Source organism: Aquarana catesbeiana, linkage group LG02 (assembly GCF_042186555.1).
Source record: "Aquarana catesbeiana isolate 2022-GZ linkage group LG02, ASM4218655v1, whole genome shotgun sequence".
In the NCBI taxonomy this organism is placed as follows: domain Eukaryota; kingdom Metazoa; phylum Chordata; class Amphibia; order Anura; family Ranidae; genus Aquarana; species Aquarana catesbeiana.
In genome coordinates this window covers 270,549,474-270,575,745 of record NC_133325.1, presented here as the reverse complement: position 1 = coordinate 270,575,745, position 26,272 = coordinate 270,549,474, and the positions used below count along the sequence as shown (strand labels likewise).

The 26,272-nt window shown below is 41.6% G+C and overlaps 1 protein-coding gene across 1 annotated transcript in view; it reads right to left on the bottom strand.

Annotated features, from left to right (window-relative positions):
* Positions 1-924: 924 nt before the first annotated feature.
* Positions 925-26,272, bottom strand: part of UBAC2 (UBA domain containing 2) — a 292,792-nt gene continuing 267,444 nt past the window's right edge. Inside the window, exons 9-10 of the mRNA XM_073614426.1 lie at positions 13,145-13,249; positions 925-5,498 (exon numbers count right to left, since the gene is read on the bottom strand). Of these exons, the coding sequence (XP_073470527.1) occupies positions 5,391-5,498; positions 13,145-13,249 (213 nt within the window). The 3' untranslated portion in view covers positions 925-5,390. The remainder of the gene's footprint in view (positions 5,499-13,144; positions 13,250-26,272) is intronic.

The following is a 26,272-nucleotide window of genomic DNA, read 5'->3' as shown; positions in this document are numbered from 1 at the left end:
GCGCTGACCAATTAGAATGCTCCGAAACGACCCCCTGATGGTGTACGTTTTGGACATTCAGCTGAGGGGATTTCCAAGCCCCAGACTTCTGACGCGGATATACCAGGGCTCAGAACGGGAGATTGCCGCAGTCCAGGTCAGTGGGACCGGGGTGCGGGGGGGGGGGGGGGGGGGAGGAGGGGGTCCTTTGTAAGCTTACCTTACAGATTTTTCTGAAAAGGTGAACTTACACATCTGACTATATACATTACTATATAAAGCAGTGGTGCTCAACCTGTGGCCCTCCAGCTGTTGAGGAACTACATGTCTCATGATGCATTGCAAGGCTAACAGTTACAAGAATGACTCTCAAAGGCAGAGGCATGATAGGACTTGTAGATCTGCAACAGCTGGGAGGACACAGGTTGAGCACCCGTTCTATAAAGTGAATATACAAGTGATCTTTTTCCAAGGCTCCTTCAGGAATGTATGACATTCAAACATTGCTACCTTTCTCAAAATAAAATCAACCAATCTACATAACAGAAGCCCTATTCACCCAGTTACCATATATACAGCTCTAGATTTCCCAATACTCACGCAGATAGGTTGCCCACTAATGGATCACATGAACTAAAAAACAGAACAATGAGGATGAAAGGTTAAATCTTTCAAGCACCTCCCACTGACATTTTTTACACCAGATGGTTTCGTAATTCCAGGAAACAAGGTAAGAGGATAGGAGAACATCTACATGAATTATACATGGATGACAATGAAGTAATCATGAAGACCAACTACAATAATATCATTGTCTTACAGAGCTCCTGTTAATAAAAAAAATGTTCAAACTACCCAAAGAATGCAACTTTGTTGCTTGATGTCAGTTTGCAGTTTTGTTGCTGGCTGCCTACATCAGTTTTTAAGACAAAAACTTCCAGTAAATAAGAAGACCAATAATAAAGATATTTATTAGGAAACTTAGTGGCCTTGTTTTACCAGTTGTTTTCCAAGTGGTAGCAAACATATTATACACCAAAAGGAACAGATATTGCTTATCACATTAATACATAGTAATCGGTGCGGTAATAGTAATCGGTGCACACACATTCATCTCTTCTCTGTTCCCTTTTTTTGCGTTTGTGGCAAAACAATAGGTGTAGAATGACTTGTAGAGATCACTAATCTCTAATATACAACTATATTTTTAAAACACATTAACTCTTTTATGTAATCCAAGAAAATCAAGCATTTTTGCATATATAACCCTTACTTTTACCTTTTGTTTCACTGTGCTTTGAGAGCCATCACCGCATTCACAATCTGCACTATTATTTTTATAGTTTTTGTCTATTATGTCTCTTCTACATGAAGTTCTGTTTCGATTATATTTTGTTATCAGCAGTTTATTTTTTATTTTTCTTTATCTAGAAAGGACATTAAAAGAACAGACACTAACTTTCTATGATTTAGTACCTGAGGATTTGACAGGTTCATGGAAGGCTAGGGCTAGCAATGGCAAAATAATCTCTGGGAATCTCTACTGTAGCTGGGCATTGTCAAGTGCAACTCAACTCAGTGTTGCCCAAATACATCTATTGAATGCAAAATGCAGCAAAAGGTTGCAGTGGATTTGTTCTGCCTGCAATGCAATGTATCCCATTAGGGCCTACTATGTCAAAAGAAATGGAATGCAAAGCAGGTCAAACACAACCTCAGAACCATCATCCACACTGCACCATCAACGTAAATGTGAATTTGTTCACTTGTATTAGATGTGAATTTTAAACACAGAACAATGATGCCCATCTGTCTACATGAGCCATAAGAAAGGTCTGTTGTCTAGGCTGATCATTTTCAAATGAAGTCCCCTTGTTCTCCAGTGAAAGTGAAAAAATAAGCAGGCACCTAAATTCACAGCTCATATGCAATGGTGGGATAGAACAATGGTTGTTTAAAGCGACCCTGTAAGGTTAAAAATGATTCAGCTGAAAATTCAATGCAAGAAAAACGTTTTTACTCAGCTCTCTGGTGGCCTGTGTCTCCTACCTTCTCTCCATTTCAGTGCTGCAGCCTTTGTTAAAGCGGACCTTTACTTTCTTCTGCTACACCCGTCCACTCCACCCCTTCTTCCATCCTCTGTACATATTGTGCTTTTTTTTACTTTTTCTTTTTTTTTTTTTTTTTTTAGGTAAAAATGTCCAGCCCTGCCTTCCCATGTGCCTCCCAGGATATGCACGTCACATATTCCAGGAGGCATAGCCTTCCAGTTGGAAAAATAGGGCAGAGCTGGTGGGCCTCTCGATGACATTAGAAAGAACATGGCAGCGTGGGACAGAACTGTGGCTGGGTATAAGAGGATCTCAGCGTGAAATTGCTGGATCCGCTGGATGGGACAGTATCTAAAATCTGCTAATACAACCTTAAGGTAAGGGAGAATGAAATAAAAAAAAAAAAAAAAAAAAACAAAGAAAAAAAAAAATGAGGGTGGCGGGCACAAATTCTCTTTAAAACTTTTCATATTCCAGGGAGCAGGTTGCCTATGTCCTCCACTGTACACTATGGTTTTCATTCTCTGACCCCCCCCCCCCCCCAACCTAATCACTAGAGAACCAACCAGAGACATAGAGGTAGGAGGATGGAACTATCACACAGAGGAGAACTCCCCATAACTAATGAATGCCGAGGAGTGCTATATAGGTTGCAGCACTGGAATTGTGGAAGGGCAGGAGACACAGGAAGGCAGGGAAGACTTTTTTTCTTGGATTTTTTGGTTAACATGGCGAGGGGTTAAAACACCCATTAGGTTTTTATTGCTGTCTGTGTCACCACTGGAGAAAATTGCCCGCTCTATTTGTTTTGCCCACTAATTCTACATTTGAAATTGTCAGCACAGCAGGAGGAGACATCAGTCAAAGAAGAAATTAGGGTTAGGGTAAGTGGCTTTGGGACAGGAAGTGAAGGACAATTTCTATAATGGAACACAGAATGCAAAATAAATTAAAACTTGACAAGGGTTTTAACCATTCACTATTATCTCCAAACTAAAAAATATACAGTGCCTTGAAAAAGTATTCATACCCCTTGAAATTTTCCAAAGTTTTTGTCATGTTACAACCAAAACGGAAATGTATTTTATTGGGATTTTATGTGATAGACCAATACAAAGTGGCACAGAATTATGAAGTGAAAGGAAAATGATAAATGGTTTACAAATAGCTGAAAAGTGTGGCGTGCATTTGTATTCAGCCCCTTTTACTCTGATACCCCTAACTAAAATCTAGTGGAACCAATTGCCTCCGGAAGTCACCTAATTAGTAAATAGAGTCCAATCTGTGTGCAATTTAATCTCAATATAAGTACAGCTGTTTTGTGAAGCCCTCAGAGGTTTGTTAAAAAACCTTAGTGAATAAAAAGCATCCCGAAGGTCAAGGAACACACCAGACAGGTCAGGGATAAAGTTGTGGAGAAGTTTAAAGCAAAAAATACAAAGCTTTGGACATCTCACTGAGCACTGTTCAATCCATCATCTGAAAATGGAAAGGGCATGCACAACTGCAGAGCTACCAAGACATGGGTGTCCACCTAAACAGACAGGCCAGGCAAGGAGAGCATTAATCAGAGAAGCAGCCAAGAGGCCCATGGTAACTCTGTAGAAGCTGCAGAGATCCACAGCTCAGGTGGGAAAATCTGTCCTTTAGGACAATTATTAGTTGTGTACTCTACAAATCTGGCCTTTATGGAAGAGTGGCAAGAAGAAAGCCATTGTTGAAAGAAAGCCATAAGAAGTCCAGTTTACAGTTTGCAAGAAGCCATGTGGGGGACACAGCAAACATGTGGAAGAAGATGCTCTGGTCAGATGAGACCAAAATTGAACTTTTTGGCCTAAAAGCAAAACGCTATGTGTGGTGGAAAACTAACACTGCACATCACCATGAAAACATGGCAGCATCATGTGGTGGAGATGCTTTTCTTCTGCAGGGACAGGGAAGCTGATCAGAGTTGATGGGAAGATGGATGGAGGCAAGTACGGGGTAATCTTAGAAGAAAACCTGTTAGGGTCTGCAAAAGACTTGAGGCGTAGGTTCACCTTCCAGCAGGATAATGACCCTAAACATACAGCCAGAGCTACAATTGAATGGTTTAGATCAAAGCATATTCATATGTTATAATTGGCCCAGTCAAAGTCCAGACCTAAATCTAATTGAGAATCTGTGGCAAAACTTGAAAATTGCTGTTCACAGACACTCTCCATCTAATCTGATAGAGCCTCATCTATTTTGCAAAGAAGAATGGGCAACAATGTCAATCTGTAGATGTGCAAAGCTGGTAGAGACATACCCAAAAAGACTTGCAGCTGTAATTGCAGCGAAAGGTGGCTCTACAAAGTATTGACTCAGGGGGGCTGAATACAAATGCATGCCACACATTTCACATATTTATTTGTAAAGCATTTTGAAAACCATTTATCATTTTCCTTCCACTTCACAATTATGTGCCACTTTGTGTTGGTCTATCACATAAAATTCCAATAAAATACATTTACGTATTTGGTTGTAACATGACAAAATGTGGACAATTTCAAGGGGTATGAATACCTTTTCAAGGCACTGTACTTCAAGAGAGCACTGGGTGACAAAATGTTGTTTGGCAGCGATATTGATTTTATGGGCTGCTGTACAAGATTTAATCATACCTGAAGATAAACAAAAAGCTAGATTACATAATCACATTGGAAACTTCTCCTATTATAATCATGTTTAAATTTTTAGAAAACAGAGGTCCATACAGTATTTATTATAACATTTGACCATACCTACTCAGCTTATCCATGCACTTCAGCAACATCATAGCCTAATCTTAAACAGCAGTCATTTTTCCTAGCTTTTCATTCATTTTCCAGTAATACAAAGACTTCAGGCTCTCTTAGTACAAAAAACGCATACATTTCCTACGTTGTGAAAATGTACATTGAATAGATCATCTAGAAAAATCAATTTTTTATGTAAACAACACATTGTAGCTACTTTACTGTAGGAGAAAAGCATGTTCAGTGAGCTTAGTGAATACTGGGAAGCTGTGCTCACTTCTATCATCCAATTTTGTGCCTAACTGGGTATTTTTTGCATAGAGAATTTTCACAACATTCACTAAGGTGAGTGAAAATTCACTTTGCAAATTGAACAGGCTCTACTCCTTTAATCAATTAGCCATAATACATACATAAAAATCTTGTTAAAACATTACTATTTCAGTATTATTAAATAACTGTCCTGCTTTGTACAATGCCATGTAGTAGGTTTTCAGAGCGTTTAAAAATACATCAACCACTTTTTCCAAGTGTAATACATATAAAAAGAATCTTTGGATAGGACACGAGCAGAAAACAATATTGCAAATTTCCCTGAACATCATCGCTGTAATAAAAAATTGGTAGCCAAGTTGACATCATTGTTTGAAGCCCTTAGCGCAGTTAAGACATCAGCTCTGGAGAATCCCATCTCCATCAGTTGAGCAACCTGCAATGGTAAAAAAAAAGACATTGGATCAGCCAATGTATTTTTAAATGTTTATTTATTCTGAACCCATCCTAATCACTGTGAAATAAATCTCAATCTGCGCAATCTAAAAAAAAGTATTTTACAGAATAAATCATTTAAATAAAAAATAGCCGCTATCACTAACAAGTGCTCTCACGCTACTTGAATACAAAATAACAGAAACAGTGCTACGCTATTAACAACAGTGTACATTTTAATCAATAGATAGCACTAGATTCTTCCTTCTCTCTTTGCATACTCATCCTATTTGGCTAGACGAACGGGGTACATGCAGGGCCAGCGCTCCCACTAGGTGAGCTATGCAGCTGCCCAGCGCGCACTGCCAACTAGGGGCGCAGTGGACCCTTGTCTCACCTGTTCCTCCTCTTCCTTGCCCCCCTGGCTCCAGGCAGAGCCGTTGATAGGGTGACCCGGACAGCAAGGAGTTTGGTGCGGGCAGGTGGTAGCAATTGCAGAGCTGTGTGTGGCTTCCCCCCTCTTCCTCCCACCGGCTTTCAGATGCTGGAGAGAAAGGGACAGACCAGTGTACCAGGCAGCCAATAGCGCTGCTCTTCTTAGTAGGAGGGTGTGACTAAGTTGCTCGGCCTTCCGTCACCTCCTTAGCCACTCAGATTACCTAGTCCACCACATTTGACCAGAAGATGCTAGTGGCCAGAGCAGGGTGGGATGGAAAGAATCCGACATACCCGAGTATGAATGAGGCTCAGGCTCACTGGTAATGCCGGCTGCAGAAGTCTAATCATCAGTGTGTTCTCCCATTCTGTGTGTAGAATAGGCAATGTCACACTGATCTAGGGATTACTTCCCCTCCATCTTCTCACACTGCTTCTTATCTATGTTTTTATTTACACTGCACACAGGACAGGTGAATGATGAATTTTAACTTCTGGAAGACACTGCAACTTCAGCTGTTTCTATAGAGCTATTTGTGCCAGAGTCCCATGTCAGCCATCCATGATTTGTTTGACCTTTTCCTTGTTATCTTTGAAGGAATTAACTGGTCAGGCTGGGAGCTTCACAGACCTGTTAATCATTTACTTTCCTCCTGTGCTTGAGAATTGACTGTTAGTAAAGTTTTTTTTGGCACTTTGTTATATCTTGCTAACTCCTGTTTACACCTAGTGCAGTGATCAATGTTTTTCCACACTGGTCACTGCTATGACACACTTCTACAATGTCTGCAGTCTCTGACCATCTCCTGTATCATGTCTGCAGTCTCGGACCATTTCCTGTACTATGTCTGCAGTCTCTGACCGTCTCCTGTAGTACGTTATGCAGTCTCTGACCCTCTCCTGTAGTACATTTTGCAGTTTGTAACCCTCTCCTGTAGTACATTTTGCAATCTCTGACCCTCTCATGTAGTACCTTGTGCAGTCTCTGACCCTCTCCTGTAGTATGTTTTGCAGTCTCTGCAAAGGTCGCACTTGCAATCGGGCCCTGGTGTTCCGCCACTATTATATTTTTTTGTAAAAATTCCAATACAGGGATTAGATGGTCTTGCAGAAGCGACTAGATGGCCTTGCAGTCACCAAGACCACATCTACAGTCAGTAAAGAGGTCATAGATTTAAACTGCATTGATGACACTATAACATATGTCAAAGAGAAATTGCAGCTCAAAGGCTCCAGACCTGTTGAAGAAACCCGCCCTATACAATCTTGCAGGTGCCGACTCAGCTCAAATTAAGGAGGAAGGAAAAATCCTGGATGGCCGCACACTGCTGAAGGCATCTTTATTGAAAGATTAAAATCCAAAAACAGTCATATCTGAAGCATAGAAAACAGGGAAAAAACAGCTGCGTTAGCTGTTTTTCCCTGTTTTCTATGCTTCAGATATGACTGTTTTTGGATTTTAATCTTTCAATAAAGATGCGTTCAGTGGTGTGCGGCCGTCCAGGATTTTTCCTTTCTTCAACTATAACATATGTCACTGGTTTCCTGAAAGTGGGTAAGTAGTATGTACTGAAGTCAGAGGGTTAAATGTGTTATCACATGAAAGGCCGTTCTGTCCTGTAAAAAGCAGACATAATTTTATTAGGCTACAAAACCATTTCATCTTGAAATTAAAAAAAGTTTTTTTTTTTTGTTATTAAGAGGGCAAAACTAGCAGAAAAGCTTCTACTTCAATTATTGTTAATGTTAGGCCCATGTCACCATAGTAATTCTGTCAACATAACAACTTGGCAGTGACAGAGACGTTAAGAAAACACTTATATTTATCTATGCAGCACAAGTGCTTTCTACGTAGTAGTTGGCCAGGAGTGGGAGGTACCTGGGTGCCATTGTCCTACAGCTAATTATTCACACCTGATTTGACATGCATGATTTTATTTTTTATTTTTTTTGCTTTATTCAATAGGTGTGCTACAGATACAAGACTGCATATTCTGTGAATTTACTAACAAAAGAAATTGCTTTAGGGACAATCGAAAGGCGGTTATACCCCTCCTGGGGAATTAAATGAAATGAATAATGTAACCTGTTACATAAGTTGAAAGAACTATCAGGTCAAGTCAGTCTGAAACTAACCACGCATTAATAGAGAATCTTTCTGTCCTCTGAGAGTAACTACAGAGTCACTGGGGGGGGGAGTCTAATGCGCGGGGTCCAACAGGGGTGTGTGCACACCTATTATTGATTAAGTATGAGAGGAAGAGAAACCCAAGAAAGAGGGAACAGGGTGGGAGGGGGTTAGAGAGAACCCCCCCGAAGAGCAAGAAACCTCCATACCAATCAGGCAGTAGAAATCGCAGGTAAGTGTTAAAAGTTATGCATCTCAGAGAAATTCAGAGAAGCTGAAAAGATCCCAATAAAACCATCAGTCCTTATGTTCCTCTGACTTATCCGGGAGAGCGGGTGTCAGATCCTCCATCCGTTCAATGTTGCCCACTCTTGTGAGCCATTAAGCTACTGTTGGTGCCCCCTGTTGCTTCCACTGGCACGGAATGCACGCCCGTGCTGCATTCAGAAGGTGTTTATGACTTATGATACAGTTTCCTGGATGAAGGGGTAAGGTTGAGTAAAACTGCAGCTGGGTCATCATCCAAAGAAATGTCCGTAAATTTGTGTATAAGTTGAAGGACTGGCTGCCAAGAAGTTTGGAGCTTGGGGCCCCTATGCAGGCCACAGAGCCAGCAGTGATCCGATTGATTAGGGAATAGCTTGGCCAAAACCGACGGAGTCTTGGTGTGACTATTTTGTAGGTAGTTTCCTGATACTGCAGAGAGAGGACTTTTGCATGAAGAAAAGTATGTGCTCCTTTTGGGGATTGGGAAAGGTAATGCACAGATCTCTCTCCCACTTCACCAAAAAGAGTGGGTCTGAGGTGGCATAGGGATCCAAGAGAGTTTTGTAAGTTGTGGAAAGGAAACTCTGAATTTGGCCTTCTCCCAAACAGAGCTCTTCAATGGAATGAAGCTTCTGAAGGAAGAGTGCCACTTTGGGCAGTGAACCAAGAAAGTGCTAAAGCTGTATAACCTTCCAGTGATCTAATGCAAGGGGGGTATGTCCAGTAAGAAGGGTCCTGGTGGGAATCTATCCAGACGGCTGTAAGGAAAGAGATGCCCGTAACAACCCCTATTCAGCCTGTTAGTAGAAAGTCAGATCGGTTAGACCGGGTATGAACCCCAGATGTCCAACAACTGGCATCATAGGGGTAGGGAAATTATTCAAAGAGGATAAGTGAAAGAACCTGGCAGTTTCTGCAAGAGTGGGACCAATCAACGGGTGAGTAGCCAAGGAGGTACCCTGCGTTTTCCCTGCCCAGGGAAGGCCAGCGAGTGGCGCCCCAGCAGCATCTCTCTTCAGCACTAGCCAGAGTATCAGGTCACCATGGCGACACCAGTCAACTACCCGGGTCAGATGTACCACTGTGCAGTACAGGCCTGGATCTGGGAAACCTATGCCACCCCTAAGTTTTGGCCTCAGCAACAGTGCTCTGCCAAGATGTGGGTTTCCCCCACCATATGAATTTAAAGTGGAACACACCGCATGAAGAAAAGTCTGAGGAATTTTGACAGGTAGGGCTTGTAACAAGTACAAGAGCCTAGGCATCGCATTCATCACAAGTACATTACAGCGGCCGAACCAGAATAAGACCAAGCATTCCACTTCTTAAAGGTCGGCAGTTGGCGTTGTCAGAAGGGGCTGGAAATTAAGAGGAAGAATATTGTTGATATTTGCAGGAATTCTAGTTCCTAAGTATTGGATCGAGCGGGGTAGCCCATTTCAATGGCAAGAAAGGGCGTAGGCCATCCATGGTGGATGATTTTTTTTTTTTCCATGGGAATAAAGCAGCCCATAAATTAGTCATTTTTGTTTTTCATTTAACCAGTGAATTGAACTGAAAAAGAAAAAAAAAAATGACTTGGCCCCCCATCCACACACTCTGTCCCACTGAGCCCTTGTATTCTGACAGCAGGGACAGCTGGCTCTTTTGAGACTTTTTTTTGGGGGGGGTATCTGCTCCTTCTGCTGGAATCACCTAGGCAATTCCACTGGAAGTTTCCCCCCTCCCTCCCCACAACCTGGGACACGTCACAGGTCCCAGGATGCTGTGAGTCCATTCACAAAGTGCAGTGCCACTTGCGCAAGCGCAGTGTGAAGCCACCAGGATTTATATCTGGCTTCGCACAGTAATCATGCCGGTGCTGAGGACCCAAAGACTAGCGAAGAATCAGCCCGACTTTTATATATATTTTTTTCTGACTATAGAAAGCTTTACGTTTTTCTGCATATAAAACAAGTACAGTACATGTCATATCTATTTCGTTTAACAAAGGGCAGCTCTATCATGTGTTTCTTCTTGTTGGGTTAGGACATTTTTTTGACTCTGGCTTGGGCTGCCCTTTGAAGTTGAGGCAGGGGAGGAAAATATGTTATATTACTAAAACTTGCAAGAAGAAAACGAAGTCTAATAAATCTGGGGATTTCCATACTGTCAGGGGACGTGATAGTCCATGGTGTAATTGGTCATAATGGTATCAGCTGCTTTGCATTAAAGGGGGTTTACTTCAAACTGTCTGGAAAATTGAAGCTGCAACAGTTTTACAATTGCATTGGGAATTTACAACAGTTATCACCTTTTTCTATCTCGAATAATAATTTTCTAAGAAGCTTCTTTCTAAGCAACAATCAAGCATATTGTGGGTCAGATATTTTTTAGCACTGTTCTTACAAAGTATTGACTCATCGCTCTCTCTCTCTCTTTTCTTTTTAGTCAACATGTGTCTTGATTCCTAATGTATATTTGAATAATGTGTACTGAATCCCAATGTATACTACCAGTATGCATACTACTAAAAAGTAATATTCTGTAAACAATAGACATTTCTCTAGAATAATATTCTCAAGAATTAATAATTTTAAAACAATACTGATATCACATGGATAATAGGTTAACTTTTAACAATGAACCCTGAACCCATTTACCAGTATATCAACCAGTTATGTTACTTGTTCCTGCAATACCCCACCATAAAGAGGGCAGCTGACAAACTAGTATATTAATTTAAGTGGACAAACTGATTACTGCCAAAAAAGTCCATCTATATTATTCCCCAAGTGTGGCTACAAATCAGAGTCAAAGAATGACAGCAGTACCGTGTTAAAAAAGAAAAATCTCTAGGGAAAGATAGAGTGCATCCGAAAAGTATTCACAGCACTTCACTTTTTCCACTTTTTGTTAGGTTACAGCCTTATTCCAAAATGGATTAAATTGATTATCTTCTTCAAAATTCCACAAACAATACCCAATAACGACAAGGTGAAAAACGTTTGTTTGAAACCTTTTCAAATTTATTAAAAGAAAAAAAAAAAAAAAAAAAAATCACATGTACATAAGTTTTCACAGGCTTTGCCATGATACTCAAAATTGAGCTCAGGTGCATCCTGTTTCCACTGATCATCCTCAAGAAGTTTCTACAACTTGACTGGAGTCCACCTGTGGTAAATTCAGCTGATTGGACATGATTTGGAAAGACACATACCTGTGTGTGTATATTATATATACATACACACACACGCACACACACACAGTATCTCACAAAAGTGAGTACACCCCTCACATTTTTGTAAATATTTTATGACACTTTGGGCCCAATGTGGACATTTTCACTTAGGGGTGTACTCACTTTTGTTGCCAGCAGTTTAGACATTAATGGCTGTGTGTCGAGTTATTTTGAGGGGACAGCAAATTTACACTGTTATACAAGCTGTACACTCACTACCAAGTCATGAAGTCGGGATTGTATTGAGGCACAGATTCGGGGAAAGGTACAGGAACATTTCTGCAGAACTGAAGGTCCCAATGAGCACAGCGGCCTCCATCATCAGAAAATGGAAGATGTTTGGAACCACCAGCCAAACTAGGCGATCGGGGGGAGAAGGGCCTTAGTCAGGGAGGAGACCAAGAACACAATGGTCACTCTGACAGAGCTCCAGCGTTTCTCTGTGGAGAGAGGAGAACCTTCCAGAAGGACAACCATCTCCACAGCACTCCAACAATCAGGCTTGCTTGGTAGAGTGGCCAGACGGAAGGCACATGACAGCCCACCTGGAGTTTGCAAAAGGCACCTGAAGTTCTCTCAGACCATGAAAAAACGAAATTCTGATGAAACAAAGATTGAACTCTTTGGCCTGAATGGCAAGCGTCATGTCTGGAAGAAACCAGGTGCCTCTCATCACCTGGCCAATACCATCCCTACAGTGAAGCATGGTGGTGGCAGCATCAAGCTATGGCGATGTTTTTCAGCGGCAGGAACTGAAAGACTCGTCAGGATCGAGGGAAAGATGAATGCAGCAATGTACAGAGACATCCTTCTAGATTGTAAGCTCTAACGAGCAGGGCCCTCTGATCCCTCCTGTATTGATTTGTATTGTAAGTGTACTGTCTGCCCTCATGTTGTAAAGCGCTGCGCAAACTGTTGGCGCTATATAAATCCTGTATAATAATAATAATAATCCTTGATGAAAACCTACTCCAGAGCGCTCTGGACCTCAGACTGAGGTGAAGATTCATCTTCCAACAGGACAATGACCCTAAGCAGACAGCCAAGATAACAAAGGAGTGGCAAAGGGAAAACTATGAGAATGTCTGAGTGGCACAGGCAGAGTCCAGCCTTAAACCCGATTGAAAATCACAGGTGAGATCTGAAAATGGCTGTGCACCGATGCTCCCCATCCAACCTGATGGAGCTTGAGAGGTCAAGCAAAGAAGAATGGGGGAAAATGTCCAAAAATAGGTGTGCCAAGCTTGTAGAATCATACTCAAAAAGATTTGAGGCTGTTCAAGGTGCTTCAACAAAGTATTGAGCAAAGGCTGTGAATACTTATGTACATGTGATTTTTTTCATTTTTTACTTTTAATACATTTGCAAAGATTTCAAATTTTTTGCACGTTGTCATCAAGGGGTATTGTTTGTAGAATTTTGAGGAACATAATGAATTTAATCAATTTTGGATTAAGGCTGTAAAATAACAAAATGTGGAAAAAGTGAAACGCTGTGAATACTTTCCGGATGCACTGTATGTTTAACAAAACTATATGCATTAGGTTTTCTCAAAAAGTGACACTTATGCAATCCTGCAGTTTAAATAAGGTTTTACCTGTTCCTCAGGAGCCGGAGTAGGAGGTGCCTGTGGTTCTGCTTGATTTACTACCTGTCGTTGCCGTAATGGTGGAAATAAGCGATTCCAAACAAACATTCCTCCCTGTGTTAACAAAAACACCATTATTTATCTCTGTTCATGCTTTTAACAGAGGCAAAATAATTATGTGCCAAACCCAAAGGGTCACTCAACCTGGATAATTACTTTATAATACACCAAAAAGAGGAAATGCTGGACATACATAAAAAAGGAATTTTCACCTCATGTCTCTGGTATTTTTCGAAAAGCAATAATTAATCTAGAGCAGGGGTCTCCAAACTTTCTAAACAAAGGGCCAGTTTACTATCCTTCAGACTTTAGGGGGGCTGGACTGTGAGAGTAGAAATTGTCCTGGTGTCAGTGGGAGTAAACAATGCATCTTTGCTGTTGGGGGGAGGAATAGCAGCCTGGTATCAGTGGGAGGAATAGTATCCTATCAGTGGTGTCTTTGTGAGGAACAGTGTCCCATCTTTGGTATCAGTGGGAGGAATAATGTCCCATCATTGGTATCAGTGGAAAGAACATTTTCCCATTGTTGGTATCAGTGGGAGGAACACTTCCCCATTGTTGGTATCAGCGGAAAGAACAGTGCCCCATCATTGACATCAGTGGGAGGAATAGTGCTCCATCGTTGCTGTCAATTGGGGAAATAGTGTCCTGTTGTTAATGTCATTAGGAGGAATTATACCCCATTGTCAGTGTCAGTGAGAGGAATAGGGTCTTGTATTAGTGGGAGGAAAAGTGCCCCAAGGGCCGAAAAAAGTTGAGCAAAGGGCCGCATTCGGCCTCTGGGTCGCAGTTTGGATACCACTGATCTAGAGTGTTTGACCCCTGGGTCTGCCACATTTCTAAGTGTTTAAAAGTAAAAAGGGTATTTTTTTTCAGCATTTTGTTTATCTGAATTAACCCAAGTGACTTCAGATTTGTAAAAGGTATACTTGGGTGAAGGCAGTTTTCGTTAACTTTGTTAATTCGTATAGGTTTACTATAAGCAAACACTAAACATAAGTGGGATTTGCACTTCAATAAAGAGGTTCTAAAGGCTGGACATTTTTTACCTTAACCACTTGAGCTCCTAAAGGTTTTTACCCCCTTCATGACCAGGCCATTTTTTGCAATACAGCACTATTTTACTTTAACTGACGATTGTGCAGTTGTGCGATGCTGTACCCAAATACATTTTTGTCCCTTTTTCCCACAAATAGAGCTTTATTTTAGTGGCATTTGATCACCTCTGCGTTTTTCATTTATTTTTTTGCGTTATAAACAAAACAAAACAAAAAAAAAAAAAAAGACAATTAAAAAAAAAAAAAAAAAAATCACATTCTGCTATAAAACATACCCAATAAAAAAGGTAAAAAATCAATATATTTTTTTTTTTTTAATCAATTTAGGCCAATATGTATTCTAATACTTATTTTTGGTAAAAAAAATCCCAATAAGCGTATATTGATTGGTTTGCACAAAAGTTATAGTGTCTACAAACTATGGGATGTTAATTATTTACTAATGGTGGCGATCAGCGACTTATAGCGGGACTGTGATATTGCGGGGGACAAATCAGACACCTAACTGACGCTAATACAGTGAACAGTGCTAAAAAAAATATGCTAAATATACTAATGACACTGGCAGGAAAGGCGTTAACATCAGGGGTGATCAAAGGGTTAAATGTATGCCCAGGTTGTGCTTACTTACTGTGGGGGAGGTGCTTTGACTAGGGGAAGGCAAAGATCCATGATCCTGCTTTACAGTAACACCGGATCAAAGCCTTTCACGCTGACAGAACGACAATCTGCCGTTCTGCTTGTGTCCTGAACAATCGGCGGGTCCCGGCAGACATCGAGCACGCCCCCCCCCCCCGACCTGGAAGTATCAGATCACGTACGTGATCTGGCACAGAGTGGCCACCCTGTAAATGTATGTGGGGCGGTCGTTACAGTAAGTGGTTAATGCATTCCCTGCATTAAGGTAAGAAATGTCCCCGTATTTTCCTCACTATTTCACACCCCTCCTTATACTTACCCGAGTCCTCTATTGACCCAACGCTGAGCCCAAGTGCAGCAGTGCTGCTTTCTCTTCCTAGGACTTTGTGAGAGCAAAGAGAGCCATTGGCTCCTGCTGCCAACAATCAAATCCTGTGAGGAAAGGGGTTGAGCAGCGCTCTGTGTGAAGCAAATTACTATGGTAGTGCAATAAGAGGAAGAGCAGAGAGCGCCAGTTGGAGACCCCAGGAGAGAAGGTTCAGGGGATGCTCTGTGCAATACCATTGCACAGAGCAGGTAAGTATAACATGTTTGTTATTTTAGAAAAAACAAATTAGGCTTTACAACAACTTTAAGAAGAAGATAATCACAATTTCATAACATGTTGTAAACAAAATTGTGAGAGGTAAATAGACATGAATTGATCAACTGATACAGTAGAGTTTTTGCCACTATTAGTTCACCTGAGTAAGCATGTGCCTGCATACAAACTATGTAAATGTATTCTGGTCATTGAAATTAACATTCAAGCGCTAAACATTTAGCCACATTCACATGCTTTTACAAGCGTCAAGTGTTTTTTTTCTGCCCAAACTCTGGATACACTGGCATTGGGTGTGTTTTCCTGTATCTAAACACAGCTAAAAGTCTATATGTGCATGGATACATAGGCTACAAACACAAGAGGTCGCCTCCATCTAGGTGTATCGATTTAACTTAAAAGGCATAAAAAAAAAACAAATTAAAATGCACTCACTAGATAAAAGTAGATAAAGGGTTGTCATAGACCCATACAGACCATCATAGGATCATCGTGAGGTTGCAGAGTTCAGCAGGCGCATGGCTGGTTGAAGCAGAGTTCTTGATAGAAGTGCAATTGTCAGGCCTTAGGCTGGAATATAAGCATTAGCAACTTCCAGAAGTGGTAAAATGGCTGCGGCTCCAAAACAGCACCTCTCATGGTTGGGTGAAGACAGTTAGTGGAGGGGCTACATGTTTCAGGGCAGAAAGGAGGGCCCCTTTATCAAACCATAGGATAAAACCATGGTTTGATAAAGTGGCCCTCCTTTCTGCCCTGAAACATGTAGCCACATTCCTTCCACTTCCTGTCTTTACCCAGCCGTGAGAGGTGCTGTTTTGGAGCCGCAGCCATTTTACCACTTCTGGAAGCTGCTGATGCTTATGTTTCAGCCTGAAGCCTGCCAGCTGCACTTTCTTCAAGAACTCTGCTTCAACTTGCCACATGCCTGCTGAGCTCTGCAGCCTCACAGTGATCCTATAAAAGGTCTATATGGGTCTATGACAACCCTTGATCTACTTTTATCTAGTGAGTGCATTTTAATTGTTTTTTATGCCTTTTTAATTAAATCGCTACACCTAGATGGAGGCGCCCTCTTGTGTTTGTTTTTTATATGTGTATTAGGATCTCAATACCTAATTTGAGAGGAGCTGCATCCATTTTACCTGGTGTTCCCTACCACTCTCCTAGCCCTTTTATGTGCCCCGTTCAATGATGGTTGGGTTCCAGTCAACACAATATCTTATTCTTTTTTCCATGGATACATAGGCTAACATGCAGAGGAGTTTAGAAGCAGGAAAAAAAATACCAGCAGATGCCCCTAGGTGCAGCTGTAAAAACACCCAATGTGCATGAGGCCTCAGTAATATTTTTATTTTATTTTTATTATTATTTTACAGCATTTACATAGCGCCAAAAGATTGCACAGTGCTTTACAACATGAGGGCAGACAGTACAGTTGTAATACTATTCAATACAGGAGGAATCAGAGGGCCCTGCTCGTTAGAGCTTACAATCTAAAAGGGAGGATCAGGTGATAAAAGTACAGTTGTTAGTAGAGGCAGAATAGGCTTCTCTGAAGAGAAATGTTTTCAGGGATCACCTAAAAGTGGACAGAGCAGTAGCGGCCCATCCATTAGGGGGCGCTGTGCCCCCCTAATCCATGCTCCCGGCCCCTAATCTACATGCAGGGCATTAGACGCATGGATTTCAAAGGGTTTTTTTTTTTTTCTGGAAGCACATGATTAGAGCCTGAGGCTCCAATTGGCTTAAAAAAGGGTGGGCTCAAGGTGCAGGTTTGTTTGTGCGCCCCACCCAAGAGAATGGAGCACCAGCCGCCACTGGGACAGAGTAGGAGATTGGGGTAGGGAATATTAAATAAAGATCATGATGGAAAGTATCCATCATGATTCATGTTAGTAGACATAGGTACTCAGATCAGGAGGATCTATGTTGCGCATTTTAGATTTGCCTGTCGTCTTACAAAAATACTAATCTAGCAACACTACAAAAACACACTGCAATGGATCGTATGGTACTGCGGTACTGTTGGATCCAGTGCAGGCAAACGCACAGCGTTTGTGATATGCGTTTGGGGCCTGACTGGAACTGACTGCACTGGTGTGAACTAGAGCCATTGGAATACATGGAAAACATTGTGCATGCATTTTTAGTGCAGAAAAAAAGTGCACGGAACTACATCTGGTGTGAACTGGCCCTTAAAGCTTTATAGAGTGCTGCGGCACCAGAACACAAGTGTGAATGTGAGCATATGAAGCTGTGGGCACTGATTTTCATATATGTCAGGGTATTACCCAAATATAACCCCAAACCACTCTTGCCCACTCTGGAACATACCTCAGCATTCATGTTTTCTTTTTCTTTCTGTAAAAATAAACAACTTTTATTTCTACCTGTGACATCATCAGTAGACATTGGCAATCCTTAGATGGGGAGCTGCTTGGAGGTTAGTTCCTAAGGACACAGACACCCCCCAGAACTACATCTCCAAAGAGCCCTTTCCCTACACACTGTGCAACATAGTATCACTTTAAGCTTGTAAAGAAACTATTGTATGTATGTACAATGGGACAGAGAAGGATGAGGATAAGCAGAGTCCTCTAGTTCAGCAGCTAGTACCGATAACCCTGGTTGGGATTTCAGTGCAGCAAAGGAATTGTATTGCCTGTCCAAACAGTCAGAAGCAGGCTGGATTTCTGGAAGATTAAGAGGTCTTTTTCTGTACTTGCAGCAGCCTTTACAAGGATAAACACTGCAAAATTTTCATGTGCTGAAGAGATGTGCATTTATACTAAATATTTTATTTTTGCCCTGACACTTTAGGATGCTTTCGCCATTGTGGGTACAGCACAAAAGTATGCGTCCTATGAGCAACATCTGATTACATTTTTTTCTAATTGCATTTTTTTTTACTTACAAACTGTGTAGCAACTCTGTAAGATGTACAAACACAGATAAAGACATAGAGAACTGCTCTTTAACCTGAGTTCGTGAACTCCGTCTTCTTCTACCTAACAAAAATTGAGCAAACCTGTGGCTTTTTGCACCAATATGTTGCAGTGCAAAATAACATCACATTTTAATGTAAAACTCCACTTCAAAAGGGTTTCATTTGCCATATAAAAGAATGACTTTTTTTAAGGATGTATCAGTGGTTTAAAATGATCTTCACCCTTAAACACCCTTTATCTACAAAGCAACACAACTACTATGTAGCGGAAGATAAACAAAGATAAATTATGGATTCATTTTAAAGTTCCAGACACTTCCTGTGTGAAAAGGTTTAATGAAAGATAAAACGAAGCAGATACTGAAATCAACACCAATCTAAACAGTCATGATATATACCCAATGATTTAGATTTTACAGAAGTACTCAAAAATAGAAGCAACACTGTTATCTGCAATAACTTGTAATTATTGCTACATCAAAATTTGTGATTCTATATGGGAAAACTGCCACCTTCCCTTTGTTAATTAGGTGCAGACCCTGCGCCAGTTTCTATTTCACTCTGAAAAAGAAATTGGCGCAGATGGCACAGATAGACCCGAAACAGGTCTATCTGCTTAGCTAACATGGCACACACCACAAACACGAGTTTCTTGCACCCTTATAATGGTGCAGGAAGTTTAGTTAATTACCCCTATTTTGTCTAATGATGTCATGAATATTACTTTTCATTTTTTTACAGCAATAATATATCAGTCAGTCTTACAGGGTGGGGATTCCTTCTCTTCTGAATGTGTTTTCCACACCCACAGTCCACTTCAGGAGGATAAAAACATGAAGATCTAATCTACAATGAGCATAATATATATAGGGCCTCAGGCACACTGAATGCTTTGGTCATCTTTCCTAGATGCCTTACCATATGGCAGCAGCTTTTTGGCAGAAAAAACAATTGTAAACGCGTGTAACTTATTCTGGCCATTGAAATTAATGCTCAAGCACTAAATGCACGTCTAATTTTTTTTTTTAATGCACAATTAAAAAATTGTGGAGAATAATACTTGGCTATGTGGTTTACTTCAAATCACAGTTTGGGAGTAGGCAGTTACATTTTAAAAAATACAATGTAAAATTGACAAGGGACACCAACATATTTGTATCTTTGATCTTATAAACTACAGAATAATTGTGTTGTGGCACAAATAAATAAAAAAAAAATATTATTCTTGATACCACTAGAAAAAAAAAGCCTTTGAAAATTTGTTTGCGATAACAATAAGATAATAAGAGAATTGCGTGCTGCATTTGGAGATTTCATAATTTGCCACGTCACGAATGTTAATTCTCCATTACAAGCGCTAGTTTACAAGACCGACCGCTTCTGCTTCCGAGCATGCATGTCTGTACTTTGGACTTTTGTCCGACGGACTTGTGTACACACAATTAGAAAATCTGACAACACACATTTGTTGGCGGAAAATTTGAAGACATGCTAGCCAACATTTGTTGGTGGAAAGTCTGACAACAAATGTCCGATGGAGCATAAACACAGTCAGATTTTCCGCCAACAGCCTGACATCCAACATTTCCCGTCGGAAAATCCGATCCTGTGTACAGGGGCTTTAGTCTTTAAGTGGTCTTTAAACTGACCTGATTTACAGACCAAAGTTCATTCTCTTGATCTAAAAGAAACTGTTTATGGTCATCTCCCAGCGCTGACAATGTTGATAAACATTTGCCTGCTTTTTTTTTTTGACAGCTCTGAGTAGAGAACGGCTCTGCACTTACATGAATGAATTGTGTAAATGCTGGATTAAGATCGTGGAGGGGTGGGGGGGGGGGGGTTTAAATCGTGGTCACAATTTTTTTAATGATTAATCCTGCAGCTCTATCCCAGGTATAAAGTTATAAATGTATATCTATATAAAGTCGCACAGAGATCCCATTAGTCATTAAAGGTGGAGGGCAAACAGATTTTACAAGACTTCATTCACACTTCCAAATCTCCTGGCGGTTGCTGCACAGTGGGTGTTTGGGTTCCATTATTCCTAAGGCACCCCGAACATAAAGCGATTCTGCCAAGATTGTCCTGCGGCAATCATGGCAAACCACACTCTTCGAAAATTGCATGAAGCTTGTATTTCGAAAAAGGTGTAGGAGTTTTTTTTTGGGTGACGAACGCACATCAGGCAACCCATTCAATTGAATGCGCTTATCCTATGCAACACACAAAATCACATGCAAACAGGGACACGAAACTGTGATTGCAGCCTAAAAAAATGTAGTTAAGAAGGTCTGCTACAAATCTACAAACTTGGCCTACGAAAAAAAAAAAACTCACCCTCTTAAATCACACTGGCCATCAAACATGTCCCCTCATCTGTGATCAGCACCACAAAAGTACAATCGATGAGCGTTGCCCTTCATCTGTCCCCCACCATGCCCTATCCACAGTGCATTGGCACAGATACGTAATTTAGTCATTGTGTGTGCACATCAACATTATCGCACACAATTACATGAGATACATGGGCTTCTATTTATCCCCTCCCTACAGCACGCATGCCCCACCCAGGAGTCTCTCCTCCTCCTCACATTTTGGATAGGGAGCAGGCACTACAACTTACTAAGATGGACATAATCTGTCCATCCATTGGTACCCTGTTGTGGAAACAAGATACCTCCAGGCACGTAACGGGGTCCTGCAGCCATTGGACAGCACGCGGCAGATAAATGAGAGGCAGCATTGCCGGTAGCACTTCTGCGATACTGTCAACAGATGTGGTGACATATTTGATGGCCAGTCTGATTTGAGAAGTGGAGTTTTCTTTTTTATAGGACAGGATGTAGTTGAAGTAGATTTGTAGCAGTCCTTTTTAACTAATTATTTATAAAAAATAATTTCCCCCCTCACCCTTTAGGTACTAATAGAATCCCTGTGGGATTTTATACACAGTAAAACCTGGGATGCATAAAAATGAAAAATCAAGTTTGGTGGGATTTGATTTTTAGACACTATTGAAAACTTGTATATGGACCATGCATTTGATATAGTTCTAACTTATTTTATTATAGAGCAAACAGTCTGACTGATCTACGTCTTCCAATATATTCTTTAGGGACCCTTCTGTATACAGGGTTGAGAGTGGTATATAGGGACACTGAAGCAAGATTTTAACTGGGTTTGAGAATCATCTGATGCTGCATATTTAGGTGTCTATATAAATATACAAGGATATCAAATGTTAACAAGTTTTTTCAGCCGTTGAGCATCTTGCGTTTGTAGTGCTTTTGCCACACGTCTGCTAACCTTGTTTGGGGTTCTATTAACAATTAATGGCACCTCAAGAGCGATGTGCATTTGCAGCCCAGTTTTTGCATGTTTGTGAAAGCGAATGCAGCCTTAAATCCACTTGACACGGGGGCGTGGCTGACCATGGCGGAGTCCGGACGCTGATTCCTGAGCTCCCGACACATTGAGCTACCTACCTACCAGTCGGGTGACCTTTAAAGGTCACCCGACTGATGCCCAGAAGGAGAAGGTCCCAGAGTGTCCCGCGGCACCAAATATCGGCGGTAATCACCCACTATTTTGCCTCCCGAGACCCAGAAACTTCGGACCTCGTGAAGACGGCCGCAGCCAACATGGCGCCGGCGCCTCCGACAACCAGCTGCGCAGTGCAGAACAGATCTTCTCCACGATCAGGTCTCACCGCTCCACCCGCGGATCCTGCAGATGAGGTGAGAGACAGCTCTCCGATCCCCTCACCATGCTTAAGCCAGTCTCCCTCATCTGCTGAAGCTGGAGACAGGCACGACACTGATGATTCACTCCCATTAGAAGCCCTCAAGCAGATTCAGCACAGCTTGGCCACTCTCCCTACCAGACAGGAGCTGGATCACTGGGCTCAATGTATTGAATCCTCCCTCAAGAGAGAGGTGGAAGATCTCTGTGCTCAGGTCACCCACACTGATAATCGGGTCACTGCTATTGTCTCCAATCAAGCTACACAGGAGACCAGCATTACTGCTTTGGAATCCATAGTGTCCCATCATAGATCCCAACTCCTCCAAGTCCGGCTAAGGTCGGAAGATATCGAGAACAGGAGTAGGAGGAATAACATAAGGATCCAGGGTTTACCGGAGGCTACGGCTCCTGGGGACCTTGCTGCGACTATTACGGTCATTTTTAACTCGATAAACTACCTCGATTGAGCCCCGACCACAGAAATGGAGCTGGACAGAGTTCACAGAGTGTCTCCGGGCATGTCCCCTGCTAGCGGCCGCCCGAGGGATGTTTTGTGTCGCGTTCATTACTATAAAGTGAAAGAACTGATCCTCCGGAAGGCTTGGCTCAGGGGTCCTATTGATTTTGACGGCGCTTCTATTCAACTCCTGCCAGATCTGTCCCGTGCTACCCTAGGGATGCGCAGAGCAATCAGACCCCTCCTAACTGTTATACGCGAATCTGGAGCTACGTATACCTGGGGCTTCCCATTTCATGTGCAAGTGAAGGAAAATCGCCAATTCATCCTGCGGTCCCCGGACAAACTCCCTGAACTTTTTTCGTTCTTGGGCTCTGACCCGATCCCTGTACCCAATTGGTTGGATGTCCTTCTTGAGGATCCGGCCCCACAGATATCCAATCCCTTACCACAAAGGCGTAGAAGGTCCCGCTCCAGTAGTGCGGTCTCTGGTCCGGCTCACATCCCCCCATCTGATCCAGAAATGTGACAACCTCCATGTGCCCTGTGTGCTTCCCAGGATGACCTTTCACGGTTTCGCCAACAGCCCTGTCTCCTTTGAACATGACACTTTGCTTCCGCTGGCTGTGCCCTAGCTAAGTTTAACCTTACAGGCCAGGATACCCAAAGAACCAGAGTCACTTGTTTAATCGAAGTTACGAGCAAGGTCTACCTGACATTCAGTTATCTGGGGCAGCTCTGTACTCTGTATCTGGTTCATCTTCTACCTGGTCCCTCTGCCAGCAGGATGGCACATAAGGACATGCCCCCCTTCACCCCAGTCCCCTTGGTTGTATGGCCTGTTCAGGGAGGTTTTGGGGTCATACCATATCATATTTAGGATACAAATACGATAAGCTGTTTTCTGTTGAATTTCTTAGTCCTGTTTTCCTCTATGTTATCCTGCTACAGCAGTCATTGCACTGTTCCCTGCATTATAAATGACAACCACAAACACTTTCCCTCTCAAACGGCTGGTACTCCAGTCCCGGAGCTCCTACCTATCTCTAAATTACAGAGCAGTCAATTCCTTTTATATTCCTTACCTTTGCCTCTGCGGGGAGAGGTTCTATGGCTAGCTTCAAGCTCCAGTCAGATCGCTCTGTTTAAGGTCCCAGTGACTTATTGTTAGTTTACCTTGGTCCGGGGTGGCCCATGTGTGTTGTCAGGTTCGCCACGGTCAACACTTCCCCCACATAGACCCGCTCTCCACCCGTGTATTAGGTGGAGACCATATATTAGTTTTGAGTTTACCAGAACTTACTGGTACAAGTGCATTCATTGTTGTGAATTTGTGTTACCACCCTTGAGGGAGTCCTACCTACAGGTGGTCTTCCCTCTCTTTCTTTCTCTCTCCCTCTCTTTCGTTCTCTTTCTATCTCTACTTCCCCCTCCTCTCCCTACCCTCCTTTTTTTTTTTTTTTTTTGTTTTACAGGGAATTCTTTATTCATCATCATGCCAGAAGTTACCTTGCTCTCCCTGAATACCCACGGGCTGAATATCCCAGAAAAGGGGTCGCAGGTGCTAAGTGAGATTTGGAGAAATCGTGCCCCCGTAGCCTTTCTCCAGGAGACTCATTTTAAGGCTTCAAAACTGCCAAGACTTGGGAACTTCAGGTGCCCTTTTGTTTACCACAGCTGCTCCCCAGACTCTAAATCTCGGGGGGGGGGGGGGGGGTAAGTGTTCTCATCTCTAAAAATGTGTGAAGAATAAATAAAATAAAATAAATCCGCGCTATGGATTAAGAAATCTTTTAAGTGGAGAGCTGCTGCCCCTACAGGTATAAATCCACCTAGGTGGAAAAATACTATGGTATGCAAAATAGGGGTGTAGGTGTGGCGCTGCTCTGCTGTTTATGCGATTTATTATGGTTATCAAAATTCCTGGTTATATACATGGAAAATACATAGAAGGCATAATTTGTTTACAGGAAGTATAACTTAAACCCAATTCCACTATTGAAACACAAAAAAGATTTTTTGAGTGAAATGGCCAAAAGGCTAGTGAATTCTTGATTCTTACTTTGTGCTTGTTATTCACTGGTGTAAATATTATGATGCTAAAAATTTAATATAAATTATACCTCTAAATCTTATTGTGGGTAAAATTAATTGAATGTGTAAAAATATACAGAAATATGCAGGATTGTGCAATAAATCCATAAATCAAAATGCAAAAATGCAAAAGCCTATAGATAAATATCACAAAATTAAAATGAAAATTGCTTGGTGGTTATACATACATGAGGGCTCATATTACACATCATTCAGCTAAAGTGCAAACATACGTGCAAAAAACGTGCTATTTCTATTAGATTATAAAGTGACTGGTGCTTATGCTATGAACAGGTGATTTGTGCTTCATAAGCCCAGTACTTGCCATAATGGTGTAATGTTGTGGTGAAAAAAGTCTTTTGACTATTTCAATGATTTAAGAGTTTTTTGTTTAAATTGCAGTTTGGAGAGGGTTAATTCTCATTGGAAGATGGTGTTTATGAAAACCCCCTCCTAATTCAAGTGCTGGTCTTGTGATGGTGCTCCTTAGCCGAGATCTTATTGTGCTTGCACTCACCGATTAGGGACACCCCTGCAGGGGTATGAGCGGTCACAGTGTAAGCCCCTGTGTAGCTGCTCTGGATGTCTCAGGTCCGTGCTGGGAATGTTGCTATGTCGGCTTAGGGTATATTTACCATGGAAAAAATAGGGAATGTCCATAGCGTGAACCCATTTAAAAAAGTTTTTATTGTGCCATAAATAAAAATTTTTTACTCACATTTTAAAGGAACGGGACTTATCCACGTCTTGCGTCACCTCCAGAGAGACCAGTACTGATTATCGCGGACTGTTTTTACTATATGCTTACCAGTATCGTTTAAAATGTGAGTAAAAAAATTTCTCACTGATTTAAATGGGCAGGAGCGGTGAAGGAGCAGTATTACACTCCGCTCCTTCACCGCTCCGAAGATGCTGCTAGCAGGACTTTTTTTCCCGTCCTGCTAGCGCACCGCTCCAGTGTGAAAGCCCCGAGACAAAGCAGCGGCACTTTCAGGTCGGTTTACAGGCGCTATTATTAGCGCAATAGCACCTGCAAACCGCCCAGTGTGAAAGGGCCCTTAGTGCTTTTTGCATTTTGCAGATTTGCACTACAGAAGGTGTTCCATAGAAAACCATGTTTAATGGACTGTAGTGCAAATCTACAAAATGCACTAACAATGCAAAAGGTGTGAATCAGGCCTAAGGCTTGATTCACATCTATGCATGTTGATTTTGAGCGTTTCTGCAGTGCTTTTTGCGGTGCTTGCCGCATTTTTGGACACGCGTTTTTACCACGATTTGCTTTTTTTTTTTTTTAAACTATATATAGCTGTCAGGGTGGATATAAAGCAATGATTTTTTAAAAGAAAATCCAAAAAATTGTATTTTTTTATTTAAATTGTATTTTTTTAATTTAAATCTGTTTTTTTTTTAATAATAAAATTATCTAAAGATAGTTTTCTATTTAAGATACATTAATAATTTAGTTTATTCAGCAAGAGATGGAGCCTAGTTATGTAGCATAAGGCTATATATTCTACTATATTTACATGTT